The 27420-nt window shown below is 33.5% G+C and overlaps 3 protein-coding genes and 1 long non-coding RNA gene across 5 annotated transcripts; 1 reads left to right on the top strand and 3 right to left on the bottom strand.

The window, feature by feature from the left end:
* Positions 1–539: 539 nt before the first annotated feature.
* Positions 540–3083, bottom strand: LOC102578552 (protein yippee-like At4g27745). Of its 2 annotated transcripts, XM_006352167.2 has the most exons (4): positions 2855–3083; positions 2526–2591; positions 2301–2444; positions 540–1281 (listed from the first exon to the last, which is right to left on the bottom strand). In XM_006352167.2, exons 3-4 carry the CDS (start codon positions 2391–2393, stop codon positions 1054–1056), a joined length of 321 nt encoding a protein of 106 aa, XP_006352229.1. In that variant the 5' UTR covers positions 2394–2444; positions 2526–2591; positions 2855–3083; the 3' UTR covers positions 540–1053. The 2 variants fall into 2 exon arrangements, with proteins under 2 accessions (XP_006352229.1, XP_015166332.1); XM_015310846.1 differs by having other exon boundaries at positions 2526–3083.
* A 1436-nt stretch (positions 3084–4519) lies between these two features.
* Positions 4520–6357, top strand: LOC107061511 (uncharacterized). The gene is made up of 2 exons (XM_015310830.1): positions 4520–5890; positions 6216–6357. The coding sequence occupies exon 1, from the start codon at positions 4769–4771 to the stop codon at positions 5327–5329; it is 561 nt and encodes a 186-aa protein (XP_015166316.1). The 5' UTR covers positions 4520–4768; the 3' UTR covers positions 5330–5890; positions 6216–6357.
* A 3401-nt stretch (positions 6358–9758) lies between these two features.
* On the bottom strand, positions 9759–12494 carry LOC107061514 (uncharacterized). The gene is made up of 2 exons (XR_001474028.1): positions 12038–12494; positions 9759–11942 (listed from the first exon to the last, which is right to left on the bottom strand). It is a non-coding gene; the product is annotated as an uncharacterized lncRNA (long non-coding RNA).
* A 13293-nt stretch (positions 12495–25787) lies between these two features.
* Positions 25788–27093, bottom strand: LOC102578228 (2-keto-3-deoxy-L-rhamnonate aldolase-like). Its single transcript, XM_006352166.2, has one exon. It carries the CDS (start codon positions 27046–27048, stop codon positions 25984–25986), a length of 1065 nt encoding a protein of 354 aa, XP_006352228.1. The 5' UTR covers positions 27049–27093; the 3' UTR covers positions 25788–25983.
* Between the last annotated feature and the right edge of the window lie 327 nt (positions 27094–27420).

Below are 27420 nucleotides of genomic sequence, written 5' to 3'. Positions count from 1 at the left end.
ACTTATGCCAAATGTGAAAGACAATCTCGAAGTAATGCAACTATGAATCTCATGGAGAGTTCGATCCTGACTCAGGATTGAATGTTGGTGGCATGATTAACACATGCAAGTCGGATGGAAAATGGTGTTTCTAGTGGCGGACGAGTGAGAAATGCATAAGAACCTGCCGTTGGGAGGAGAACAACAACTGAAAATGACTGCTAAGGGGCTCGCGTCTGATTACCAAGCCGATGATCAGTAGCTGGTTCGAGAGGATGATTACTGAGTAACCTTAGTAGCGGGGGACGGATCTACTAAGTAACCTATGAGTTCACGTGATCCTAATAAACCACGTTAACGTCGTTCCTTCACACTTCCTCATTGTACATCAAGAAGCAACCAGACAGCATCAAGCTTAACAGCCAAATATATTGTTTGGAGAAATCATTGTTTGATTACTCAACTTGAATAAGTGAAGCAAAATAACAAATTCATACCAAACTTGAACTGCTACATCTATCAGAGTATAGGTTCAACAATTCCAGATACATTATCAAACATCTTTATCGTGTCATATGGTCAATTCAATGGACTTCTCATTACTCCAGCTATGTCATCTTCCAAGTTGTGTCTTCCCCATTTACAATACATCATATTACTTGATAGCTTCTCATGGAAGCCCACTAAAAAATGGAGCAAAAACAAGATTGCAGATGAATAATTCAGTGCTGACTTGTCAGATGAATGTGTTATCCAAGACGAAGAATCCAGTTACTCCATAGCAGAAACCAAGTAAAGCAAATATCATAATCTATCGGAAACAGCCTCTCTACCCAACAAAGGTAGGGCTAAGGTATGTTTATTGTTGTTGTTGTGGTATTTACAAATTATGATTTTGGAGATAGATTATTCACAAGATTGTTCAACATATCCAATCCAATCGAACAACAAACATAAGAAATTTATACAGTAATAAGCAATGAATCGACATTTTGAATTGATGAGAATTTGATCTAACAGCATAGTACGTACATAGGAGCATCCACACACTTTCATAGAATTCAGAGTGGACTACTACCAGTTTTCCTTGACAATCTTTGATTTCTCAAGTACGAACTTTCCTTCCTTGTACTTCTGTGCCTCTTCATATGCTCGTTCATATTTCCAGCCAAGCACCTCACGACAGTCGCAGCAATGGACATCAGCAACTGTATGGAGACCAGTCATGAGATGCCTATCCTCTTTTGGTCCCACGACTATGTTCATTGCGTGAGAGAACAAAAATGCTCGACCATTTCTTCCCTAATGTCAATTAGGCAAGAATATATTACTGGTAATATCTTAAGTAAACAAAAGGATAGATCTTGCCCAGAAATAGATAAAAAAAAAACAGAAAATCTTATATAGAAAAGACCAAGATGTATTCCTCATTGAGCTACATCTTTCCAACTTGTTTCCTTTTCGGTATGTAACTGAAATACAAACATATATATATGCTCATTTCAATAGCAGAGGAGCCAATTTTCTTGAATTCATGGTGAGATCATTGCCTTTTGCTATAAGAGAAGAATAGAAATTGGTGCAACATTATCAAAGGCGTGCTAAACGTGCACTTGAGCTCTGAAGTGAAGCACAAAAATCTTGAGGGCTTCACCTCAGTCAGCATAAACCTGAAGAGCTAAGTGCCAACACTAAACCATTGATATGTTACTTTATCCTTTTTTTTTCAGTTTCTTTGTCCATATATGTGTTATATTCATGCTTATATTCGTTATCTTGGAATACACATACATAATGGAATCTATTTGCACCTTTTTTTCGTTAAAGCCCAATGGTCCTTGGATCTTTTTGTGTGTTTCGCCATTGATAACACACTGTTATCTTTGATATTGTGAACATTTGTGGCACTGACTAACTCAAAAACTACTGACAACCTTTTTGTATCAGGAACCTCTAAGCAAAAACAGCATACAATGATCATACGTTTAATCAAGACATAATACATAAACAAACATACACTGGCCTCAGATGGCAAGTAAATTTGAGTATACACATCTAGACACCTCAATTCATCTTCACTATGTAAATTGAACACTCCAACTTACACAATGATCATCTAGACACCTCCAAATCATGTGACACATCAGTGTTGGATGTCCACGAGACACGATAGGGACGATTTGGAGTATTTAGTTGTCAATTGAGACCAAGTTGATGTGTTTAGATGTACACTCTCAAAGTTGGAGTGCTTACTTGCTAGTCGTAAACTATCCACGTTCATACAATTCAAAGAAAATGAAAAGAATCCCACATATTCTAACCTGAAAAGCCTTAGAAATAATGTCATCATGAAGTGCAACTTCATTCTTACAATTGCAGCAACTGTACAATCTAGGTCCAATCACCTCAGCCATTTGATGATCAAGATTCTATACACAGTCAGTTTTCTCAAAAACTGTGATACTCTGAGATCATCACAAACAAAATATAATTCCAACACAACAAAGTTAACTACAATAACAGTGTACAGAGCAAAAAGACTATACCTTTATCTTCAATAGCCACAATTTGTTATCTACACACCCTTTTTCTCTTTGACTAAATATCTGCTACTATAACCATCAAATCAAGTTTGTCAAAAACCAATTAAGTCATAATCAATTAATTTGGAAAACTAAAGCATCAAAGGTCCAATTTTTTTAACTCATACCCAAGACTAAGCATCAAAGACCCAATTTTTATCTCAGAGAAAAAAAGAAGAAAAAGAGCACAACCCAGTTGAGATAAAGAAAAACCATTTGAAAAATACCAAGATACTAATAGAATTCAAAGGAAAGTAAAATCATCTGGTGTAGTTAAAGAATCAAGCTTGAACCTGTTTATAGTGTCATCATGGCAACAAATGGGAGATTGATCAGTTGCTTTTCCCTATTTCAAGGAGAAAAGAAGAGGGAGTGGGTGCGGGGTAGGGTAAGGAGGTGTGTCGGAGTTTGGTGAGTTATGACAAAGATGAATGAGGAGCATCAAGATACACGACAACTCTATACTCCTTTCTTCTGATAATGATTGTGATGAAATTTTTGCCAATTGTTTTTTGATGATAGGGGTAAAGATTTCTTTGATCAAATATATAATTAAAAATAATTTAATTTTTATTTTCTTTTCCTAAAATAATTTATAATTATATGATTTTAGACTATAAATTTTAAAAATATCATATCAAATTAAATGATGACACGTAAAATGGACGAAGGGGACATTAAGTTGGAATGCAGTGTGTATGTGTGCGTTTTGCGAGGTTCTGAAATACCAATTGATTATTAGAGCTTTCAATCTATACATGGATTTTTTGAAAAATTATCAATAAATTTTGCTTGTCCTCAGATTCGAAGGGTCTATTTCAAAAGATTCAAAACTTTTCTAAGATTGACTTCATTTTTATTTATAACTCGTGAATTTATCCACGCCTCGCACGATTTCATTATGTTGAGAATGAATCCTTACCATCTGTAATTTTTGATCAAAGGACAGAGGAACATGACATATATGTTCAAGAGAATGAGTAAAGGGAGCATTTTGTGTTTGTTTGGTAAAGATTGAGGTTTGGGCCTAATTAGACTTAGTTGAGTATTGAGAGGAACTTGAAGTGCAGCAAGTTTGGCCCAAATATTCTATTCAGCCCAAATTCAGCTTATACCAATTTCCATTCTAGCAGTTTCTAATTTTTGTATATATCACAGTAGAGTAAATGACATAAATGGTCCTTAAACTATTATAGTAGGTCTAAAATAGTCCCTTAACTATACAATTAATGAATATAGTCCTTTAACTATCTACAATCTTGTCAAGTTTGGTCTATATCTACTTTTTATAAATAAAAAAACTTAGTTATTCTAATTTAATCTCTATCTCCTGACTTTTTTTGTCCACTTCTTTCCTCTATTATCTCACTATTTCTTCACTTTATTTTGTCCAATTCTTTTCTTCAATGTCTTACTGTAATTGTGTGTTGGTCATTATTTTATTTGAGTTGAATCAAATTGCAGCTCTAAAACACCAAAAAATCAACATGAAACTGTACATAACACAACACTAGATAGCAACATCAAACCATTAAAATATCAATACCAAACTACTACATCAGACTACGAAAAAATTGCACCAAAAGCACTCGAGCACCAAAAATTCGCTGCAAACTGCACAAAAACTAGCATAGAAACTGCGCCAAACTACACAAAAACTGCACCAAAAAACATCACCAAGCTACCCCAAACTGCATAAAAACAACACCAAACTTGACAAGTTTTTCTTTACTATAGCAGTGTCAATGAAGAAAAGAAGAGGGAAAAAGAAAATCAAGAGAGAGTATCTGAATTACGAAGTTTGTTAACGGTGTCTATAAAAAGTAGATACAGATCAAACATGACAAGATTGTAGATAGTTAAGGGACTATTTTCGTTAAGTGTATAGTTTTGGAACTATTTTAGACCTACTGTGATGGTTTAGGGACCATTTATGTCATTTTCTCTATCACAGTACATAGTTTGTTATGCAATTTGAAACTTATCCATTACTAGGATAGACAACCGTACAATAATATTCTTTTATGTATTTGTCTTGTAGCCAAATAATCTTGTATAAATATATTAAATTGGAATGAGAAAGGCATCAGAAAATTTCCACATTTCAAGATTTCCTTCTTTCATAATTCTACATGGTATCAGAGCAAAGGTAGAGCTCACAACCAAATCCTTTCATCCTTCTTCACTTTCACTTCCCTTCAATCCAAATGGTTGAAACAGAGGATAACACCACTGCTACAGTTGCAGCAACCTCTAGGAATGGAGGCTCTGTGGTGATAGATCAAACCAACCCTTTTTTTCTTCATGCTTCAGATTCACCAGGGATGACTCTTGTCCACACCACCTTAGATGGAAATGGCTATGGGGCATGGAGAAGATCCATGCTCATAGCTCTCTCAGCCAAAAATAAGTTGGGATACATTGAAGGTTCTTCTCTTGTCCCTGCTCCAGAATCAACTGATTTCAAGCTATGGAGTAGGTGTAATGACATAGTCACTTCTTGGCTATTGAACTCCCTCTCAAAAGAGATAGCTGGGAGTGTGATCTATTCTAAATCTGCCAAGGAACTCTGGAAAGACCTTGAGGATAGGTTTGGTCAGCTTAATGGAGCAATGCTCTATCACCTGCAAAAACAACTTGCTGATTTAGTGCAAGGTTCATCAGATATTGCAGGTTATTACACCAAAATGAAGAAGACGTGGGATGAACTTGACCCTTTGTACTCAAAAGTGACCTGTTCTTGCAACTGCAGCTGTGGAGGAAAATAAAAGATGAACAAGTCATTGCAGGATGAGAGGTTAGTTCACTTCCTTATGGGACTGACTGATGTGTATGCCCTAAGAAGAAGCAACATTCTGATGATGACACCTCTGCCCAGTGTCAACCTTGCTTATTATCTGTTGATGCAAGATGAGAGGCAAAGAGAAAGCTCCATGAACACTAAATTTCCTGGTAACTCTATGTCTTTCTTGGCAGCACAACACTACCCTATGGGGCAGATGTCTCCTAACTCTGATTGTAAGGGTAAGAAAAACAATCTGATGTGCTCAAACTGTAAAAAACCAGGACACACTATAGATAAATACTACAGAATCATAAGTTTCCATCTGATTCCAAGTTTACCAAGTCCAGTAAAACTCAAGGTCTTGTCAAATCTAATGCAGTTGTCACAGCTTCTGGACAAACAAGCAATGAGGGATATCAGGGAGGAAGAAGCTCTATTTCTCAAGATCAAATGATGCATCTCATGCAATTTTTCCAGAATATGCAAGGTGTTGGTCAGGGTGGTTCAACATCAAATGTCAATGCAAATCTTGTTCAATGTGCTGGTAACATATTTAATGATCTAGTAGCTTATTTCACTTATGCCAACTCTTTCTCTTGGATAATTGATTCAGGAGCCTCTGAACATATGTCATTTCATCATAAATTTTTCATTAAACTCATTGCGTTAAGTTCACCATTATATATTAATTTACCTAATTCATTCAGGGTCAAAGTTACACATATAGGGACTGTGACACTCTTTCTAGATTTAATCCTACAAAATGTCCTATTTGTCCATCTTTCAGGATAAATCTGATTTCTGTTCACAAGTTTTGCAGGCAATTTTTATGCAGTCTAAACTTTTTTTATCACCATTGTTTTCTGCAGGACCCTTCAGTGAAGACCCCTCTGGTTCTTGGTGAAGCTAAGGATGGAGTCTATATTTTGAATTCTTCTATCAACCATTCCAAGAGTTTCTTTAAGTCTAGTTTCTCTAGTATTTTGCCTAAACAATGTATTTTAATTTTTAGTGTTTTTTCGATTCCTGTAAGTTCCCAATCTAGTGTAAACTTATGGCATGTTAGGTTGAGACATATGCCTTTTACATTTATGAAAAAGTTCAATTTCATTTCTCCTTCAAATTTTGTTAATTGGGCTTGTGAAATTTGTCCATTGGCAAGGCAAACCAAGTTACCTTTTCCTGTGAGTTCTATTAAAGCAAAATGTATCTTTGACTTGATTCATATTGATACATGAGGTCCTTACAAATCTCCAACCTACAATGGTTATAGATATTTCCTTACTATTGTAGATGATTTAAGTAGGGGGACCTGGACTTATCTTTTAAGTGCTAAAAGTAATGCATTCCCAATGCTGAAATATTTCATGGCTATGATTGATAGACAATTTGGAGTTAAGGTCAAATGCATTAGATCTGACAATGCTTTAGAACTAGGTGGGGGGACAACTATCTCTGAATTTTTTGCTTCTGAAGGAATAATTCATCAAACTTCATGCATTGCCACCCCTCAACAGAATGGTATTGTTGAAAGGAAACACAAACACCTTCTGGAAACATCTAGAGCCCTTCTACACCAATTTAAACTCCCTATATGTTATTGGGGTGAGTGTCTTCTAACTGCCGCATTTCTAATTAACAGATTTCCTTCTTCTGTTTTGGATGGAAAAACTCCTTATGAACTCATATTTGGTAAAGTTCCTAGATATGACTTCTTTAAGTGTTTTGGTTGTTTATGTTTTGCCTCGACTCTTTCTCATAATAGGGTGGAGCTTGAACCAAGAGCAGTACTTTATGTCTTTCTAGGGTATCCACTCGGAAAGAAAGGATACAAGCTCATAGAGTTGAAATCAAGAAGAATCTATGTCTTAAGGGATGTTCATTTTCATGAACAAACATATCCTTTCTCTTCCAGTGCACATATTCCTTCTATTCCTCATTCTTTTCCCTCATCTATGCAAGATGAGGTCACTGATGATCATATCATCATTCAACAACCTATTTCCCTTGGTCCTTTCAATCATATGCCTCCTAGTCCTATTCAACATTCTCTTGGTGAAGCCTTAGTTTCTCAACAGCCTGATATCTTACCTCACAATTATGTTGTTGACTTGCCTGATCCTATAGACACATCTCTTGCTCCTGCTTCCAGAAGATCAGAGAGGGTCCATAAGACTTCTACATATCTAGATGATTATATTTGCAACTCTGTTTATCTAACTGATGTGAACTCTACTTGTTTTGCCTCTATTTTAAACTCTCCTACTTATCTTTTTACTAGTTTATTTAATTCTAATCAAAGACTGCTCAATTCTATCTCTTTTATCACTGAGCCTACATGTTTTGAACAAACTATTTTACACCCTGGTTGGGAGAAGGCTATTGAAACTGAAGTTGAGGCACTTCAATCTAATCAGACATGGGATTTGGTGGATTTACCAGTTGGTAAGAGAGCTTTGCCTTGCAAATGGTTTTTAAAGTCAAGCAAAGATCAGATGGGACCATTCAAAGGCTCAAGGCAAGACTCGTAGTAAGAGGAGATATACAAAGAGCAAGCATTGATTTTAATGAACCTATTCACCCATTGTAAAAATGACAACAATCAGGTGCATTTTGGCTATTGCAGTTAAAAAGGGATGGAGACTCTCTCAACTGGATGTCAACAATGCTTTCTTACATGGGGACTTGCAAGAAGAGGTCTAGATGAAGGTACTTCCTGGACTGAAGACACCTTAAAATGGACAGGTTTGCAAACTAAAAAAATTACTGTATGGCTTGAGGCAAGCCTCTAGATAGTGGGTATGCATGGCTTGCAGCAGCCTTGCATTTCAAAGGATATTCATCATCTTTAAATGACTATCCTTGTTTTTCAAGCATTCAGGAGACTCTATTTCTGTTTTGGGGGGGGGGGGGGTCTATGTCAATGATATAATTCTAACAGGCAATGATAAAGCAGAATTGACAAAGCTTAAAGATTTCCTGCATGGTGAATTTCAAATCAAGGATTTAGGGGACTTACATTTTTAATTTTCTTGGTCTTGAAATTGTGTATGAAGCTCATGGTCTCATGAACAGCCAGAGAAAGTTCACTCTTGAGCTCCTTTCCAAGTTCAATTGTGACCATTTGATGCCCGTTTCTTCTCCTCTAGATCCATCAACAAAACTTTCTGCAGATGCAGGTGATTTACTAGTTGATCCTACATCATATCGAAGGCTAATTGGGAAGCTAAATTACCTTACTCATACAAGACCCGACCTGAGTTTTGCTGTCCAATAATTATCACAGTATATGCAAAGCCCCAAGATTCCTCATTTTAATGCTGCTTTAAGGGTATGCGGTACTTGCGATTGCATCCTGGACAGGGAATTCTCATGAAGCCAGAATATTCTTTCTCTTTACTGGCGTTTTGCGAAGCTGATTGGGCATCCTGCGTGGACTCCCGACGATCTATTAGTGGGTACTTCATTAGCCTTGGAGGATCTCCTATTTCATGGAAATCAAAGAAGCATATTTCTGTCTCACTCTCCTCTGCTGAGGCTGAATACCTGTCCATCGTCAAGTGGTGGCTGAATTGACTTGGCTAAACCGTCTTCTCTCAAACCTTTCAGCACCTTCTTCTTTGCCTATACCGATCCATTCAGATAGTCAAGCTGCCTTACACATTGCACATAACTCGGTGTTTCATGAGCGAACAAAGTGTTAACGACCCGATTTTGAAAACTAGGATTTCGGAATCAATTTCGCAACTTTGGCAATTTTGTTAAGTTTTGGAAAAATGAGTTATTTGGAAGTTGCCACTTAATTTTTTAGGAAAAATTAAGAAAACATTTAAAAAGAGATTTTTGAAATAAAACATTTTAAATAAAACCAGAGTCGGGTAAGGGTTCAAATAATTCTCTAAGGAAGGGTTTAGGCATCTTAGAGAATCCGCTAACACACGGTTGACCGACGGATTGAAAAGTTTGGCTAATTTTATTTTTAAAAAAAAAGGTTACTTATAAAAATCTTGTTTGAAACTTAAATAAAAATCTTTTGAAACTTGTAGACTCTCAAAAATAAATCTAACTTGAAACTTTATCCATAGTCAAGTTTTGAATCATACGATTAATTCTAACTCACCAACATGGATCAAGGGACCTTATTTAACAACTATGAAAGGATATAGAAAATCCTTAAGTTATTCATACAAAGTCTTAAGTTATTTTAAAAGAGAACTAATTTAGTTTAAGAAAAACTTAACAACTCTATCCTAGTCAAAATTTGAACTAAATAGTTAATTCAAACTCATAAACATAGATTCAAAGCTAATTATTAACTATGAAAGAATATGGATAATTCTCAAGTTAATCTAAGAGCTTAAGTTGCCCAACTTGAAAGAGTTTTGAAAATTTAAATACTTAAAAAAAATAACTAACGAAATAGAAGAGTTACTTAAAAACTTTCAAGGATTCATCTAAGTTAGATAAAATAAATGTTAGAAGTTAGCGATCATCAACATATATTCACAAATAGAGTAGATAACTAAATAAAATAAAGAACTGGATAAAAAGGGCACTTTGGCCCCTTTCTGGTTCTGCCGCCACAACTGCACTCAAATTGAGACTTTTCAAGTCCAATTTTTCAGATCTCCAGCCCTTTGGAATACTATCGCTGCTGCTGATTTTTATTATACGGGACTTTAAGTCCAAAACTTCAATTTTTTAGCCCTTTGGGGGCTGCTGCTACTGCTGCAAATTGCTGCTGCCACTGATTTGAGTATTAACCCATTAATATTAGCTTCCCTTTCACAACTCCGACGGAGGTTGACTCAAGAGGGAAAAATGCAAAAGAGAGGAGTCCATTGGTCTCATTCGGAGAGAGTTCATGCGCAAGAAAAGAAAGAAAAAGGGAGATTAACATTCTAATCTAACATACGAAAATACTAAAGGAAAGTACTTCAAGAGCTCATAATAATTAAACCAACATAGAAATAAATAAAATAAAAGACAAACATAGAAATTGAAATTTAACAATTTGACGGAAGGAAATCATGCAACATTTATTAGCAATGGACAGAATCTGATACAAGATGACACAAAAACAAAATAAAACAATGACACTATATGTATAGCTTGAGCAAAATAATCAAATTAATTTAAAGATAAGAAATATGCCAAACCCTGACCAATACAAGAGAAAGCTAACAGAGAGGGCAATTAATTTCCAATCATAACATATTTTTTCCACGTTCAAACTAAGAAAAGACATAAACATAACTTTTAGTCACGGATTTAAGGAAAAAATAAAAAATAATAAAAAATCAGCAAGTAGACACGGAATGGGACCATTTAACAATTAGCTGTAAATTTTTTTAAAAAATCACAGCAGCAAACAGAGAAACAAAAGATTAAGTCAAAAATTTAGTGCACACAAGAGACCTTTGGCCAGGTAAATACGCTCCTGGAAACAATAAAACTGTTGGAAGGAAAAAGTAATATGAATTCTCAGACATAAGAACAAATGTAAATCATTCCTAGTTCTTAAGAAAACTACAGGTAGCTATTACGACAGGTTATGAACGAAAGCATACAGGTAATCGAGAACTCATATTCCAACTTCATAAACGGGCGACTAGATGCAGGAAAAAGGAACCAAGAATTCAATGGTAATAATCAAATTTCACACATAATAGAACATACCTTAGAAAATTATACACTTAAATCAAATGACTATATGACCCAGCTATATCTATTTTGTTTGGAAGTAACAAACAGGTCCATACTTGAGAGAAAGAAAGGAAAAGAGCTTCAAATTAAGCTAGAATAACTTTTAATCACATGAACGACAGTCAACTGCACCAAAACTGAGATTCGAACAAACATGCTACGATAATAACGAAAAGCTAGTCGGAGTAACAGTAATTTGTTTGTTTCAAACTATACAAGAATTTAGCCGAAAACACATCTTAGGAGCAGCGAAGCTTGACGTAACATTTTAGTCCAAACAAACTCGAAGTGGAAGAATATACAACTTATATCTTTAAGAAGGCAACGAAGAGAAATCGACAACTATATTAACATGGATTACAAAGTCGAATAAGAATAATAATAACTAAAGCACATATATAGATATATGAATGCGACTAAGTAAAGAATCACATTCACATCTCTAAATTAACAGCCATCAACAGAGCAACAAACTTAATACATTCATTCAAAATTGACTTAACTAAGTTAACAAGATCATGCAAACTTTTACTGTCATAAACATCACACTAAATAGATTGGATCTAAAAGATAATTAACAATACTAAAACAAACAACAATTCCACAATGCAACAGAAAGAAAAGACTAAAGAAAGCGCAAGAATATTACCTGGTTCTGGGCAGCGAACCGAACAACGAGTTTGACAGAGACGATTCCCACCTCCTCAACTCGAACAACCACAAGATTTTTAAACTATTGAGTTGAGAATTCCCAAACTTTTTTAGGGGTACTCTCAGGTCTCAAAATGCCCCCCCTTGAACAGTTATAGGGAGAGGGTATTTATAGTTACTAAAATCTCACGAAATTTGGAAAGATTTTCGATGTGGGATTTTGAGAATTTTCAAAATCCCTTAACAGATAAGGATTGCCAACTAGTTAGTGTACGAATTCGTACCATTCTGAACGGAATTGAAAAAGGAAAATCGAAAATTAGAAGGGTATTACCGTTGAGGAAAGCAATGTTGGAAGCTTGAGGCGTCTTCGAGCTAGTGCTATGCACGCGGAGAGTACGAATTGAAGGAGAAAAGAGGAAAATTGAGGCGGTGAATCTGAGGATTTAAAGTTGGGTTCGTTTGGTTGCTTTCGCTGAGGAAGAATAAGAAGAAAGAGGTGGGATAGGGGGCGCGTAGGGGAGTTCTGTGTGTTCTTTCTAGGAAACAAAAAGAGTGTGTGTGCGCGTGAGGTAAAGGGGATTAGGAAAATAGTGGAATAAAGGGTGTGGGCTGGTTTAAAGCTTTTTGGGGCCAAAAAATTGGATTAAAAAGCTGAGGAAAAATAAGTGGGTTAAGGAACTGGTCCTCTTACCATATCTTAAATAAATTGAAAAGCAAAAGTAAATTACGTATTTAATTAAAGATTAAGCTTCTCAACTCTTGCAACATAAAACAATTATTTTGACACAAAAAACCAATATGTGAGTTAATCATTTTTAAGGAAATAAAATGCATATTTAATTAGAAACCTATTTTTAGTAAAAGCGACCTTCTAAATGTTTATTCAAATTGAAAATTATATAAATCTCTATATTTTAAGTATTATATAATCTATATGAAAAATGGCAAAAGTGCCTTGAAAAATATATTTTTTTTTAAAAGTATTTTGATTTACGAAAATAATTATTTCAAATTGTTTGAAATTTGAGAAGCTTGAAAATTAACTAAATTGTGGAGGGCCAAAATTGGGTGTCAACACGAAGCATGTCGATTTGGATTGTCACTTCGTCCGACAACAATTTCTGAATAGACTGATTTCTCTCAATTTTGTCCCCTCCTCTTCTCAATTAGCAGATATATTTACCAATTCATTGTCCGGCCCTCTTCACAATTCGATTCTTTCCAAGTTGGGGGTTTCTTCACTCCCCTCCAACTTGAAGTGGGGTGTTGAGAATGAATCCTTACCATCTGTAATTTTTGGTCAAAGGACAGAGGAACATGACATATATGTTCACGAGAATGAATAAAGGGAGGATTTTGTGTTTTTTTTGGTAAAGATTGAGGTTTGGGCCTAATAAGACTCAGTTGAGTATTGAGAGGAACTTGAAGTGCAGCAAGTTTGGCCCAAATATTCTATTCAGCCCAAACTCAACTTATACCAATTTCCATTCTATAAGTTTCTAATTTTTGTATATATCACAGTACATAGTTTGTTATGCAATTTGAACCTTATCTATTACTAGGATAGACAACCATACAATAATATTATTTTATGTATTTGTCTTGTAGCCAAATAATCTTGTATAAATCTATTAAATTGGAATGAGAAAGGCATCAGAAAATTTCCACATTTCAAGATGTCTTTCTTTCTTAATTCTACACATTAATGTAATAAAGGCGTACAATTTTAACCCTTTCATCGTGATTATTTTCTTAAGATTTCAAGTTATAAATGTAATTTTACAAATTTAGGAATTTGATTTTTTAAAAAATTTTTTTTTGCTTGATCATATTCTCATTACCATGAAAATAATAATTATTGTTGCATTAATGGTATTTTGAAATCTTCTATTTTCCTTTTTGATATGTTTCCTGATTATACCCTTCTTTGTGTGTATTCTTTTTCCCATATTATTTTTCACTTAAATAATCTTTTCTCGTGTAATCTCATTCTTCTTTGTATTTATCTTAATATTATTTTTTGATTATCCTTTATTTCTACTCTTATTTGCATTTCTTTACCCTTGTTTCATTATTCAATTCCTCTAAAAATCAATAACTATTACTTCTTTCCTAAAATAATCAAAATATTGTATCAATAATTGCACCTACAAATTTACTCTGTTATTTTCAAAGATTATTCTTAATAAGCATATAAGCATTTTTATTGTTGTTATTAAAAAAATGACTAACTCACTTTAGAATCGAAACTCAAACAAAGCGAGGTTATGAAGGAGTCTATAAAGGTAACCTTAATGGTCGTCTTATTGCGTAAAGGGTTATAAATTCAAGTAAGTAAGCAAATAAAAAAGAATTTATCGACGAAGCAAAACTTTCCATGTTAACATATATAGTTGCCACATTGAGATTTTATTTAAAGGCCGAGAAAGAGTTCTTGTTTTCGAATTTATGCCCAATGGAAGTCAACAAACAACTAAAAAATATAGAAATAACCCCCCAAAAGGATGGGCCAAAATTAACAAAAAAGGACAAAACATGGACATTTTTTCAAACAAGAATAGAAGTTCCCAAGAAAGACAAAGAGCCAGTTTCTCTCAAGATAGACTAGGAAACAATATGTTAGCAAGAATAATGAATTCGCCCAGACCTAGTAGCAGTCAACAATTAGATGAAATAATAGACGTAGATAAAGATATAGAAATTTTTCAACAAAATAGATTAAGACTACTAAATCCATAAGTACTGTATAATGCATGAATATTTTCTTCAACAACACACTTATACAAACATTATAGAGAAGAACAGTTATGTGTATCAGAAAACGATAGTGAAAATATAAGTTTAATTAGTACAGAATCTATGAAAGAAATACAAAAAGACGAATGAATCTCATGCATATGGGATTGGTAGTAATTGGACTTAAAGGTTTAACTAGAAAAAACCTAGGCACTAAAGTACTAATTACATTATACGATGATAGATGGTCAGAATAAAAAAGATCCATAATAGGATTAACAGAAGTAGACATGACTAACAATGGAGGAATCTTTTACTGTAGCCCAGACTTCATGATAAATTCAAATGAATTTGGAAAATACATAAAAATAGGAATTCAAACTAAAGGTTACGAAGAAATGAACTGTGGAAATAATTTATTAATATGCGTCGGTTTCATAGGTAAATTAGCCTCTAACAATAGTTCCAAGTTTAAAATTAAAATAGACGATACAGTAGGATTGATGGGAAACAAAGGGATAAAATTAATGAAACCTTTAAAAATAGACTCAGAAGAATATGCAGGTAGGGAATGGAATTTAGAAAAATTCTGTAAAAAAGAAGTTTTAAGACCAAATGACCACCTTACATATACCAATAATAAAGGACAAAACCTCAATCAGATTTACAGACTATAAATATACCGACCAAAAAGAAATAGATGAAGATTTAGATGATAATGAGACAACCATTAATATGGAAGGAATGAATATTCAAAGCATAAAAGAAGACGACTATGAAGTAGACATAGCAATAGCAAGGGAAAAAGAATTACACCAATTAAATAAAATAACATTCTTTAAATGTAAAGGGTGTAAACTAGGAGGAATCGAATTCTCTATAGTAGAACAATACTTTAAAGAATGCAAATTTAGAACAGATAATTATGGGTATAGACAGGATAGTAGGAGGAATCAAATTCTCTATAGTAGAACAATACTTTAAAGAATGCAAATTTAGAACAGATAATTATGGGTATAGACAGGAAGAAGATATCCAAGAAGAAAGCGATGACGAGACAACACGCAGTTTAAAAGAATTTATGGAAATCGCTTCTTCAAGTTCAAGTCCCTTCCAAAAGACAACCCCAATACCACCAGTAGAATATACTATAGACGACACCATGTATTTAGATAAGACCCGGCCACAAAACCAGAAATGGTTAGACCTATAGGAATAAGAATGCCAATAGAAGCCCCTATCAAACTCCAAGACGGAGGAGATAGAGGAAAAATACTAAATATAGCGGCTCATGATCCTCAATTATGGAACTCAGTAATAGATGTATGGAAAGGAATAGTAATAGCAGACTATATACACCATTATATTGAAACAGATGCAGAAACTATGTATAGATGCATAGAGTTCTAGGAAAATTAATCAAAGGAGTATGGGAAGCATATAAAGTAGCTTGCCCTCAAGAATTCCAAGAACTAGTAAATATGGGACAAAACCCGTATAATTTTACTAATAAAATACACAACCTAATAGCAGGGGAAGACCCAAATAGAGGATTAGTAGTGTTACAAAAGAATGCACTAATAAAATTAGAACAACTTAGTATAACAAATTGGAGCCATATAAAGAACTTTTTAAAAGACTATTTTTACTATTGCGTTATAAGCGGTAATGCGTTTGACCAAAGCTTGAGAAAGAAGCTTTTAAACAAACTCCCTGGAGCCTTAGAAAGAGAAATAGAATAAAGATGGAATAAAAGAGAGGGAGTAATGCAAAATCTAAATGCTAACTGGTCTATAGGACAAAATACAACATGCTATGGAAATATTACAAGAAAAATGTACAAATATACAAATACAAAAACAATTAAAACAAAATGAGACAGGTTTTTGTAAAAATATTTATACAACACAAAGCTATGATCAAAGTACACCAAAAAGAAAATACAGAAGAACGTATCAAAATAACCAAGAATACAAACCAAGGAAAAAGTATTATTTAAGAAAATCTACTGCAAGAAAGCCTTACCTAAATAAAGATAAACACATAAGAAAACATAATAATAACATAATTTACAAAAATAGACTATCTTGTTTTACATGCGGAAGTGAAGAACATCTAGCAAACACTTGTCCATGTAGAAATAACAGTAGAACACGAAATGCTCAGGTCATAGAAGACTTCCAAGAAACCTTGATAACTGTAGATGATATGTCAGATAATGAAAGCATATATTCGGTAATAAGCATAGATGCCATAGAAGGAAGAAAACAAGACTCATCTGATTCAGAAGAAGAAACTTTAATAAATGAAATAGGATTAGAAAAGCTAGATCTAAATATAAAGGATTATACTTTTGTTAATATACAATGTGATCATCAATTCTGTAAAAGAAAAGGATTAGACAGTCAACGATGCTTTAACTGCACAGGATACCCAAGTAAAGACAGAAGAGCCAAATACATGAATTGTTATATAGAAGGTTGCATTAGATGCATTGATAAAAATTTTAATATTAAAATAATAGAAACAATTGTAAGTACAAAAGAACAGACATTAAAATCTTTAGAAGAACGAATTGATCGTTTAGAAGAATGTTTTAACTTTTGAACTAATTTTATATCTTCAATATTAAAAGTCTTTTGTCCATGTGTTCCTGTTTTTGAGTATAGTGATCCTGTCACCTTTCCTAAGTCTTTTATGAAATTCCTCGCATAATTTAATATTCCATTTTGTAATTCTTTAGTGTTGTCTAATTTATCTGGCATAACTAAAACTTTTTTGGCTATATGTGGTTGTAATTTTATTCTTTCGTTTCCAATTTCTACTCCTAAGAATTTTATGAGGCTTTTGCATAATTCCATCTTTTTCTTACTAATAATTATTCCATTATCTACAAATAGTTTAAATACACTTTTTTATTTTTTTTTATTTTAATGTTATTCATTTCTCTTTATTTTATTCTGTTCATCTCTTTTCCTTAACCTATGTTCTTAGCACCTGCTTCTTTAACCACACCCTGGGATACACAGTCCTTTCGGTTCCCTGTCCATAACGGACTTTCAACTTCCCTAGGACTTTACAAGTTAATCCATTGGGGTTACTAAGAAGGTTAGGAACAAACCATTTACTAAGAATAATTTAAACAATATATGAACAACATAGTAATAAACATCATATTATACAGTCATAATAACAGTACATAACAATACATATTATGGGGGGAACTGCGTCAATAGAATCAACGAATGAAGACGACAAAACATGAACATTTTCCAAACAAGAATAGAAGTTCCCAAGAAAGATGAAGGGCCAGTTTCTCTCAAGATAGACTAATTTTCTACCCCCCATCTAATCTAAGTTTCAGGGTAAAACCAGAAACAAAGATAAATAAACTTCAAAGATGCCTGATAGACAACCTATGGATAGCATACAACAAAAGTCCAAGAGACAATAGTTATTTCATTTCAGTGTTAAATTCATTGAGCCATTGTTGTGCCGTAATTTAACTATTTCTAGAAAAATCACCTTTTTTGAAATGTTCTAAGTATAAAACAATTTTTGAAAAATACTTAGAAGAGTCGCCACTTAATTTTTTAAAGAAATTAAGAAAACTTATAATTTTCAAAAGATTTAAACAGAAAAAATCAATTTGAAAATATACAAAGAAGGTTCGGGGTTACAATTTACACTTTGAGAAGGGTTTAAGCATTCAAAGTGTCCGCTAACATGCGGTTGACCTGCGACTTGACTAAAATATATTTGACTATTTTTTAGAAAAAATAAAAATAAAAAATGATTTAACATAAAAATTAATAACTTATAATATATTTGATTAAGAAAATAATTAAATAAGTGACGCATATGATTTTTATTCTTTAGAGGAAGGGATCCAAAATGATACATTTGACTCGAAACACAAGTGATTGGAATATTAATAAAACTAGATTAATTAAAATTTATTTAATTCATTTTGAAGTAATAATTTAAACCAATTGAATAAATTAAATCATGAATATCATTTTGAATTAATTGAACAACCCTTTTTGAGAAAATGACTTAAGTAAGTATTTTATTTTAATTAATTGAAAAGGCATTTTAAAGTTTATTTGGGAGAAACCTTAATTTGAAACAATTTTAAACGAACTAAAAGTGTGTTAAGTGAAAAATAAATGAATTAAATAACGCTTCTTTTTAAGAACAAAGAGTTTTAATTCAATTAATGATATAAGATCTTATTAGTAAAATAAATGAACACAAAAAATATTAAAAGTAAACCAACACAACAAAAATAACTCGTCTTTTGGGGAATCTAATTAAGTTAATTAAGAATTATAAAGTCAGAATTAAACAACAATAAATAATCGCAATTAAATAATTAAAGAGTAAGGGAGAAATTGAATTTGGGCCTCTTTTTGGGCCAAATTCGCGGAAATTTTGGGGTTTAATCCTAAACCCGTTTTTGGTATACAGCTGATGTATATCAGTGTATATCAGCGTGTATATCAGCCCTTTTCATGTATTTCTTGCTTCGAAACACATGTATTTCCTCTAAGCCCTGTATTTTCATGTATATAATTTATGTATAGCAGTGTATACAACATGTATACAGCTCTTTTTTGGAGCTTTTGGAGGCTTGGTCATCAATTTCCAGCATGTATATTGCCTCCATTTCACTCGATCAAGATGGTGCTGACTCGAAGAATCTCAACTCGGAAAAATGCAAAAAAAAGGGAGTCCAAAAGGACTCAGGTTGATGCACATACAAAGAAAATGGAAGCAACATTAGCCAAGTCGCATGAGAATATTCTAGCAACGTTTCAAAGAGTAAACTATACCAGAAAGCATTTTACTAAATGTTTTCAGACATATCTTAACAAGAGTTTCTTAACACAAGGACATGTAAAGTATATCTAGTGTATACAGCCCATTTTCCTGCTTTCCGAAACTTGTAGCAGCTCCATTTTGATCTGTTCTTTGATTTTTCACTGCTGGCTGACTCGACAAGAACAAGATTTGAGCCTTCTTGGCTCGAAAATGCAAGGTACAGGGGAAATGGAGGAGTCCAGTGGACTCAGGGGCAGATTCATGCAAATAAAGAGAAGGAACATACAGTAAGGAGCAGCATATAATAATATATGACTACAAACTAACATTTAAACAATTTAGTTAGTAGATAAGCTATTGCAGATTTTAATTGACATACATAAGACAAGAAGAGCCAACATAAATATGATCACAACAACACACAGATTTAATAAAACAAATAGGAAGAGATTTATGAGTTACGGAAGAGGACACCAATGAGTATTTGATTTTAGAAAGATGGCTTATTACCCATAATCTAGTCATAAATATTAACAACAAAAACTAAAATACCACATAGAAGCAAGAAACGATTAAATATCAAAAATAAAGAACCACTAACAATAAAATTTGCATGACTCTTACACATGGATAAGGAAGACACACTAACACTAACAACTTCAACAAAAGAGTAGGGGAAGAAATGAACATGTATGCCATTTTCTCAAGGATATGAATCCAAACAGTAAGTTTATCATACAACTAAAGGATAGAGAATATTATTCAAATTGGGCTAAACATAAAAATCACAGAGGCAAACAACTTAGAGCTGAACTAAAAGGCAATGTTAAAAGAGTCAACACAAATTAAAACTTTCCAAGATATCAGATTGTAAGACCAAGGTTAGCGGCATAAACGAGTCTGGCTCTCTCCAAGCGGATTCGAAACTAGAATGACTCAAATTCTTATAGCTTAACATGTAATCCAAACAAAAGACCCAAACAAGGACGTAAGACTAGCTTTAAGAGACTAGATAGCAACCTCAAACTTGAACAAGACAAGAGAACATCCATCACACTCTTCCATGTTCTTGACCATAAATAAATAAATAACGACAAATAAGTCTTAATCAGGAAACACGAGCAGGCAGTGGAGAAACATACGATTAAGGTCGTCAAGGTCTTTGAGACAAGAAACGACAAGCACACACATAACTCGATATCTCAATATGAACAAGACTTAACATAAGGCAAAAGAAGGGAATAAAATGAACAAAAATCTTAAATTTTGATCCATATCTATAATGCCACACCCTGTTATCAGCAAGAAGTAGCATTTAGCTAAGTTCAAATGTCAGAACGACAAATTCATACTATCATCGTGACTCAACTCCAAAACCATTTAAACCAGACCGTATGGAGCATTTAAGAAAATAAAAAAAAAAATAAACACCAACGATTGCTATATAATCACGGATCAAGGAAAAAACTTCAACACGCCAGAATATTATCTTGGAAATAAAAGAGGAAAAGAGCATCATAAAGGACATCGAATTTTACCTATTCGGGGCAGCAAACGGAGACGATGAGCAAAGGAGGGTAGCGATTCTTCCGCCACGAGATCTCGATACGAACAGCAAGCCAAGAACTTTAGGCAAAATTAAAGCGACTACCTTTTCGGAATTTAGAACAAAGACAAGCTAAAATATAAAATTTCAAATGTAAAATTACTATTGCCAAAGAACTCCCCCCAACCCTGTCCTCAACAGTGGTTAAAACAGATGAATATATAGATGGAAATTTTGTGGAAATCGCGTGAAACTTCAAATTTTAAAATTCGAATTCATTTTGCCCCTTTTCAAGACAACAGTAGAAAGCTTTGAAAAAATCCCTTAAAACGGGGGAAAGGGGACGTGAAGGTGATGGGTTTGCAGGGTATGGGTTCTTGCAAGGTAGGAGACGCAATTTCCGGGTTGAGCGTGAAGAAGACGAAGGCAAGTACGGGCAGTGGGGTCGTCTGGTTCGGGGTCTGCTGATGGGATTTGGTTTCTGGGTTTTGCAATCAAAAAAGGAGAAGAAAACGTACAGTGCAGGGGGTGGGGTCATTTGGTGTTGATGTTGTATTGTTTGTATTGTATGTTTTGTGGGCTGTTATTGTGGGAATGGGCTGCTGATAAGGTTGGGAATAAGGTGGGCTGATGAGTGTATTGTTGTTGGGCTGGGAATTATGAAGTAAGGCCCAAACTTGGTCTTTTGATGGGTTGAAGATGTTGGCAAAAGAATGAAGTTCAAAATTTAGCCAAATTGAATTTAATTGGTGAATTTGATTAAAATTTAAACAAGATGAGTTAATATAAATTAATTAATGAGCTTCTTAATCTTAAACGAAAAAAATAAAAAAACTTAACTATAAACTAATTAATTCAATTACAAAACTAATTAACTCGAAATTATAGCTATAACTTAAAGTAAATTAATAAAATATTTAACTAAAGTGTAAAATCTTTTGTGATGATTTTCAAATATTTATAAAATAGCGTGATTGCAAAAATATACATATTTATTTAAAAAGTGATAACATTACTTTAAAAATAACTTGAAAGTATTTTGAATTTCATAAAACTCATTAATTCAAAATTATAACCATCCCTAATATTTAAAATATAATAATCCTTTTTGAGACGATTTTCGAATAATCATAAAATATACTAATTATATACATAATTATGTAAAACATATATATCATCTAAAATTTATGAAAAGTGACAAAACTATTTAAAAATCTTGCAAACTATATTGTTATTATTATTATTATTATTATTATTATTATTATTTATTTTTATTATTATTATTATATTTTTAGAAATTTTATAAAACTAATTATTTTAAATCGTTTGAAAATTGGAGAAGCTCGAAATGATTAATTTATATTGTGGAGGGTCAAAATTGGGTGTCAACAGCCATTACTTTACAGACAAAAATGAAGATAAAAAATACGTTCTTCTGTATTTTCTTTTTGGTGCACGTTGATCATAGCTTTGTGTTGTATATATATTTTTACAAAAACCTGTCTCATTTTGTTTTAATTGTTTTTGTATTTGTATATTTGTATATTTTTCTTGTAATATTTCCATAACATGTTGTATTTTATGTCCTATAGACCAGTTAGCGTTTGGATTTTGCATTACTCCCTCTCTTTTATTCCATCTTTCTTCTATTTCTCTTCCTAAGGCTCCAAAGAGTTTGTTAAAAAGCTTCTCTCCCAAGCTTTGGTCAAACGCATTACCACTTATAGCGCAATAGTAAAAATAGTCTTTTAAAAAATTCTTTATATGGCTCCAATTTGTAATTGCTTAAGGATCAAGAATAGGAGTCAACTTCTCTACACTATTTAGGTACATATTTGTGGATCATAAAGGACTCGACTTCCTTTATAAATCAAATAGAAGACACTACTTAATTATAGATACTTTATAATGCCGAAACTATTTAAACATATAAATATGTGATAGCAAGAAAATACAAGTGCTAGATTTACTATATGAGATGATGTTTATGAGAAATATGCACACAAATATAAAGAATAAATAAGAAATATTGCCAATTATGATCTAATATTTTTTTACTCCTCCCTAGTAGTACCCATCCTTTTTCTGTTGCGACTCAACTCTTAACCTTTGAATTGAAAGTGAGAGTGTTTACACATATGCATAAATTTATTATTCAATTTTCTATCCTTTTATTTTCCTTATAATTGTATTTCCTTTATTACCTCTCCTCCTCAGTTCTCACCCATCATTTACACTCACCAAATGCAGCATATACGTCCAAAAGTACTACTGAGAGACAAAAAAGAGAAGGATCTCAAGTACAGAGAGAAATTCTCTAAAAAATTAGCCATGTATAAAAAAGGATAATCTTGAAAAAAAAACGTAAAGTAAAACAACATGAAACAATTATGATACAACGAATTAGTCAATGTAAGAAAATAAAAGAAGATATATACCTTTGCCATGTATCTTAGTACGTACACTATATGAGTTGAAATAAAAGACCAAAACCTATTTTGGTACTCCTTTTAATAACCTGTCATTTGTCAAACGAGGAGAAGGTGTATGAAAGGATGGTCTTTTCATCTCCCATTTATTTGATTTAAATGTGTTTTAGTTCTAATAGATGTCTCAAACAGAACGTGTTTCCTCAGTAGTAACTGCTCCATTAGAAATTTTCAGTTTTGTTTCTTCATTAATTGATTAATGCATTTAGAAATAAGATAAATAAAAAAATAAACATAAAAAGTCAAAAAAAAAAGAAGAGAAAATAGATAAATAGAAATGGAGGTCATAGAGAGGTGCCACATCACGTCCTCTATGATCCTCCTTTATATATATGATATGATTTGAGATCTTGAAACATGAGTTTATGAATATTTAGAGCTTTCAGTGTGTCTTAGCATATGATTTTTTCAAAAAAAAAATTGTCGATGGACTTATGCAGGGTCAGACCCCAAATGACCTGGACTTAACATTACTTTGTTTGTATGTGTCTGTTTTTTTCAAGGTTCTGAAATGTCAATTGGTTATAATTTGATCTTTCAGTATATACATGAATGTTTTGAAAATTGTTGATAAATTTTGTTTGTCTTGAAACTCGAAGGGTCCATTTCAAAGGATCCGGACTTTGCCATGATTGATATCGTTTTTATTTTACAATTTGAGATCCTGAAACGTGAATTCATAAATATCAGAGCTTTTAGTGTGTCTTAGCATATGAATTTTTCAAAAAAATATCGATGAACTCTGTTTGTCATGAAAATCGAATGGTCTGGGCTTTATGCTTATTAGACCTTTCACCATAATCAACTTTGGGTTCACCATGATTGATGTCGCTTTTATTTTTTCGCATTTTGGGATCGTGAAATGCGAATTCATAAATAGAAACTTTTGGTGTGTACTAACACATGTATTTTCAAAAAATTATCGCACTCCGTTTGTCCTGAAATCAGAAGGGTCCATCCCATGGTGTGAGCTTTGTCATGACTAGCATAATATTCTTTTATTTATTTATTTATTTTGAGTATGTGAAATGCGAATTCATAATTATCAAAGCTATATTTGGCCCAAATTTTATTAGAACCATTCATATAGATAGCTTCGACATGATTAACACCACCTTTTTAGTATAATTTAGGAGAGACACGAAACAAAGATTTGAGATATTTTATCCATTTTTTTGTGAATCTTAGTCCATAAACTTTTGAGAGTAAAACCGACCAGCTATATTTGATCCAAAAGTTTATAGAACCATACCTAGTAAATCATCCGACTATGTTTAACCCAATATTTTATAAAATCATCTGTATTGACCTAGAAAATCATTTCTATACTTTCTACATTATTCACGCCATTCTTTTTTACCGTTTAAGGGTCACGAAACAGAAGTTCAAAATTCTCAAGTGTTAGTCCACAAATTTTTGAAGATATGACTAACCAACCGACTACGTTTGGCCTAAAATATTTTAGGACCATCCGTATCGACCTAGTAAACCGTTACCATATCATCTATGATTCAGAATTATTTTAGGTTTACGTGTGATCATTGTCATCTTCAAATCCCTCAACCAAACACATTTTTAAACTTCTTCAAATCCTCCATAACTGCTATTTTGCCATTGCCAAACTTCTCCAACAAAGAAGCAAAATTAGACCAGCTAGCTAAGTATCACTTAATAAACCATTAAATTGATACTAATCAAGCTGAATTAAGCCCTTTATACGTTATTAGTTAGCAATTAAACCAATTTCAACTACTAAAACAATCATGAAAAAATCGGCTAAATAGGAAAAAAAGAAGAAGCAATCAACCAAAGTCTTGATGAGACAAAGAGAAGGCTCTGTTTGCATTAGTAGCTCAAATTCGAAAAACTTGAGCTACTCCCAATCAGGGGCGGAGCTACATGGAGTCCAAGAGTTTATCTAAATCCCCTTCACAAAAAAATTTACACTATTTATATAGGATCAATTTTTCGATTTATGTGTATATGTTTAATATTGAATCCCCTCAGACATGGTTTAGTGGTAAAGCAGGTTCAGGATGCATGGGTTCACAGGTTCCAGTCTATTCAGCCGATTTAATTTTTGAACTTCTCCGAAAAAGAAGTGGAAATAAGCAAGCTAGCAACTAAACCAAATTCAGCTCGGCTAAAACAACCAAAACCAAAGTCTTGCCCAGGAAAAAGAGGATCTAAACTTGAGCTAGTTCCAATACTTTTTCAGAATCAAGAAAAAGCAGAAAATAAATCTTCCAAACTCTACCACGAAATCTAACAAAGTTCAAATGTTTATTCACTCCAGTACTTCTCTTCACGTCTTTAGGATCCTTTTGATCATTAGCACCATAAGTCCATACTCATATTGAACTTCATATCCTCCACAACAGCTATTCTAAAGTACTATACATGAGTATTTCTATTACTATCAAAAAGATGCAACCTATCATACCGAGACTAATCAACATACCCAAAATTCTTCAACACAGAAGTAGTATTAGACTAGCAAGCAAATCAACCAATTTCAACTACTAAAACAATCAACCAAAGTTTTGCTCAGAACAAAAAAAAAGGCTCTATTGCATAAGTAGCTCAAATTCGAAACTTAAGTTAATCCCAAGACTCATAATCAACCAAAAGCAGAACATAATACTTCAAAAACTACGACTTAATCTAACAAAGTTAAATTTTTTACTCACTCCAGTACTTCTCTTCACCATCTTTATGATCTTTTTGATTGTCATCATCTTCAAATCCTTTAGCCAAACTCATCTTAAACTTCTTCACATCCTCCACAGCTGCATTTCTAAACAACACGATATCTACTGCTCCTGAAACCATATGGTACCCTCTTGATTTCAAATTCTCAGGACTATCATGAGGCATTGCAAATCCAGATAAATACGCCCCACCGTCAAGTGGCTTCTTCTTCAACGCCCCTTTTTCAGCTGTATTCATCATCTCCTTCACTTTCTTATTCCCAGGATCCCATAAGTACCCTAAACTCGCACTCAAATCCAATGGTCCCATTTGAATACAATCAACCCCTTCCACTGCTGCAATTTCATCAATCTTCTTCACTCCGTCTACACACTCAACTTGACACATGATCAGCAGATCATCCTCGTAATTACTCAAATACCCTTCATCAATTCCATAGCTCGAAGCTCGAACAACAGTATGAGCAGATCCACGTACGCCATTAGGCGGGAAACGGCAGTAAGACACAGCCTTTCGGGCTGATTTCGGACCGTCGATCATCGGAAACATAATGCCCTGCGGGCCGAGATCGAGGGCTTTTTTAGCCCAAGTAGCGGAGGATTCAGGGATACGGAGAATAGCTGGAGTTTGAGTAGCGGCTAAGGCATGAAGACAAGGGAGTGCATCGGAGATACCTCCGTGACCATGTTCCATATCGACGACGGCGAAGTCGTACCCGGCGAGCCCGGCGATCTCAGCGAGGGTTGGAGAGAAACCAAGGAGGAAAATGCCGTAAAGGGTTTCTCCATTTTTCAAGCGAGTTTTGAGGGACTGTCTAACTTCGGCGGAATCGGCGGTGGCGGAGACGGCGGAGGAGAATCGGCGTGGTAAGAAGGGTTTGAAGTTTGGGTTTACGGTTTTGAGGGATAAGGGTTTTGGGATTTGCGGTAACAGAGAATAGTAGGAAGGGAAAATAGGCGAATTGGAAGTGAAGGATTTTCTAAGAGTCGATAGAGATGACGAAGAAGAACAAGAAACACCGGCCATGGCAGCCATTTTGGTTTCAATACTGTTGGATCCATTGATATGAATAAAGATAATATAAGAGTAGTTGAAGGTAAAACCTTGCAACTCGTTATTCTCGGGATTCGAACCCGAGACATAGACAAAGGAGTATTACGAGTGGTAAACCTTTTTATTTAATAATTTAAACTATTTAAAAAGTATACAAATAAATTAGAATAATTTATTTTTATTAACTATATCATATAAATTAAGATAGAGAATAAAATTTTATCAATTCATATCTTCACCCCCAAAATGTTATAAACTATTCACATGTGTATCAATGAAAGAAATTCACATACACTTTAGGCCATGGCTACCATTTTTTAAGAGTTGATAGAGATGAAGAAGAAAAATAAGAAA

Source organism: Solanum tuberosum, unplaced genomic scaffold, assembly GCF_000226075.1.
Source record: "Solanum tuberosum cultivar DM 1-3 516 R44 unplaced genomic scaffold, SolTub_3.0 scf00147, whole genome shotgun sequence".
In the NCBI taxonomy this organism is placed as follows: domain Eukaryota; kingdom Viridiplantae; phylum Streptophyta; class Magnoliopsida; order Solanales; family Solanaceae; genus Solanum; species Solanum tuberosum.
The sequence above is the reverse complement of the archived record's forward strand: the minus strand, read 5'-3'. Positions and strand labels throughout refer to the sequence as shown.

Excerpts from the sequence above, each read along its gene's own strand:
- LOC102578552 (XM_015310846.1), bottom strand. The coding sequence starts at position 2,393 with ATGGCTGAGGTGATTGGACCTAGATTGTACAGTTGCTGCAATTGTAAG. Across the intron at positions 1,282-2,300 it reads TTATTTCTAAGGCTTTTCAG|GGAAGAAATGGTCGAGCATT; the intron begins GTTAGAATATGT and ends AATTGACATTAG.
- LOC107061511 (XM_015310830.1), top strand. The coding sequence starts at position 4,769 with ATGGTTGAAACAGAGGATAACACCACTGCTACAGTTGCAGCAACCTCT.
- LOC102578228 (XM_006352166.2), bottom strand. The coding sequence starts at position 27,048 with ATGGCTGCCATGGCCGGTGTTTCTTGTTCTTCTTCGTCATCTCTATCG.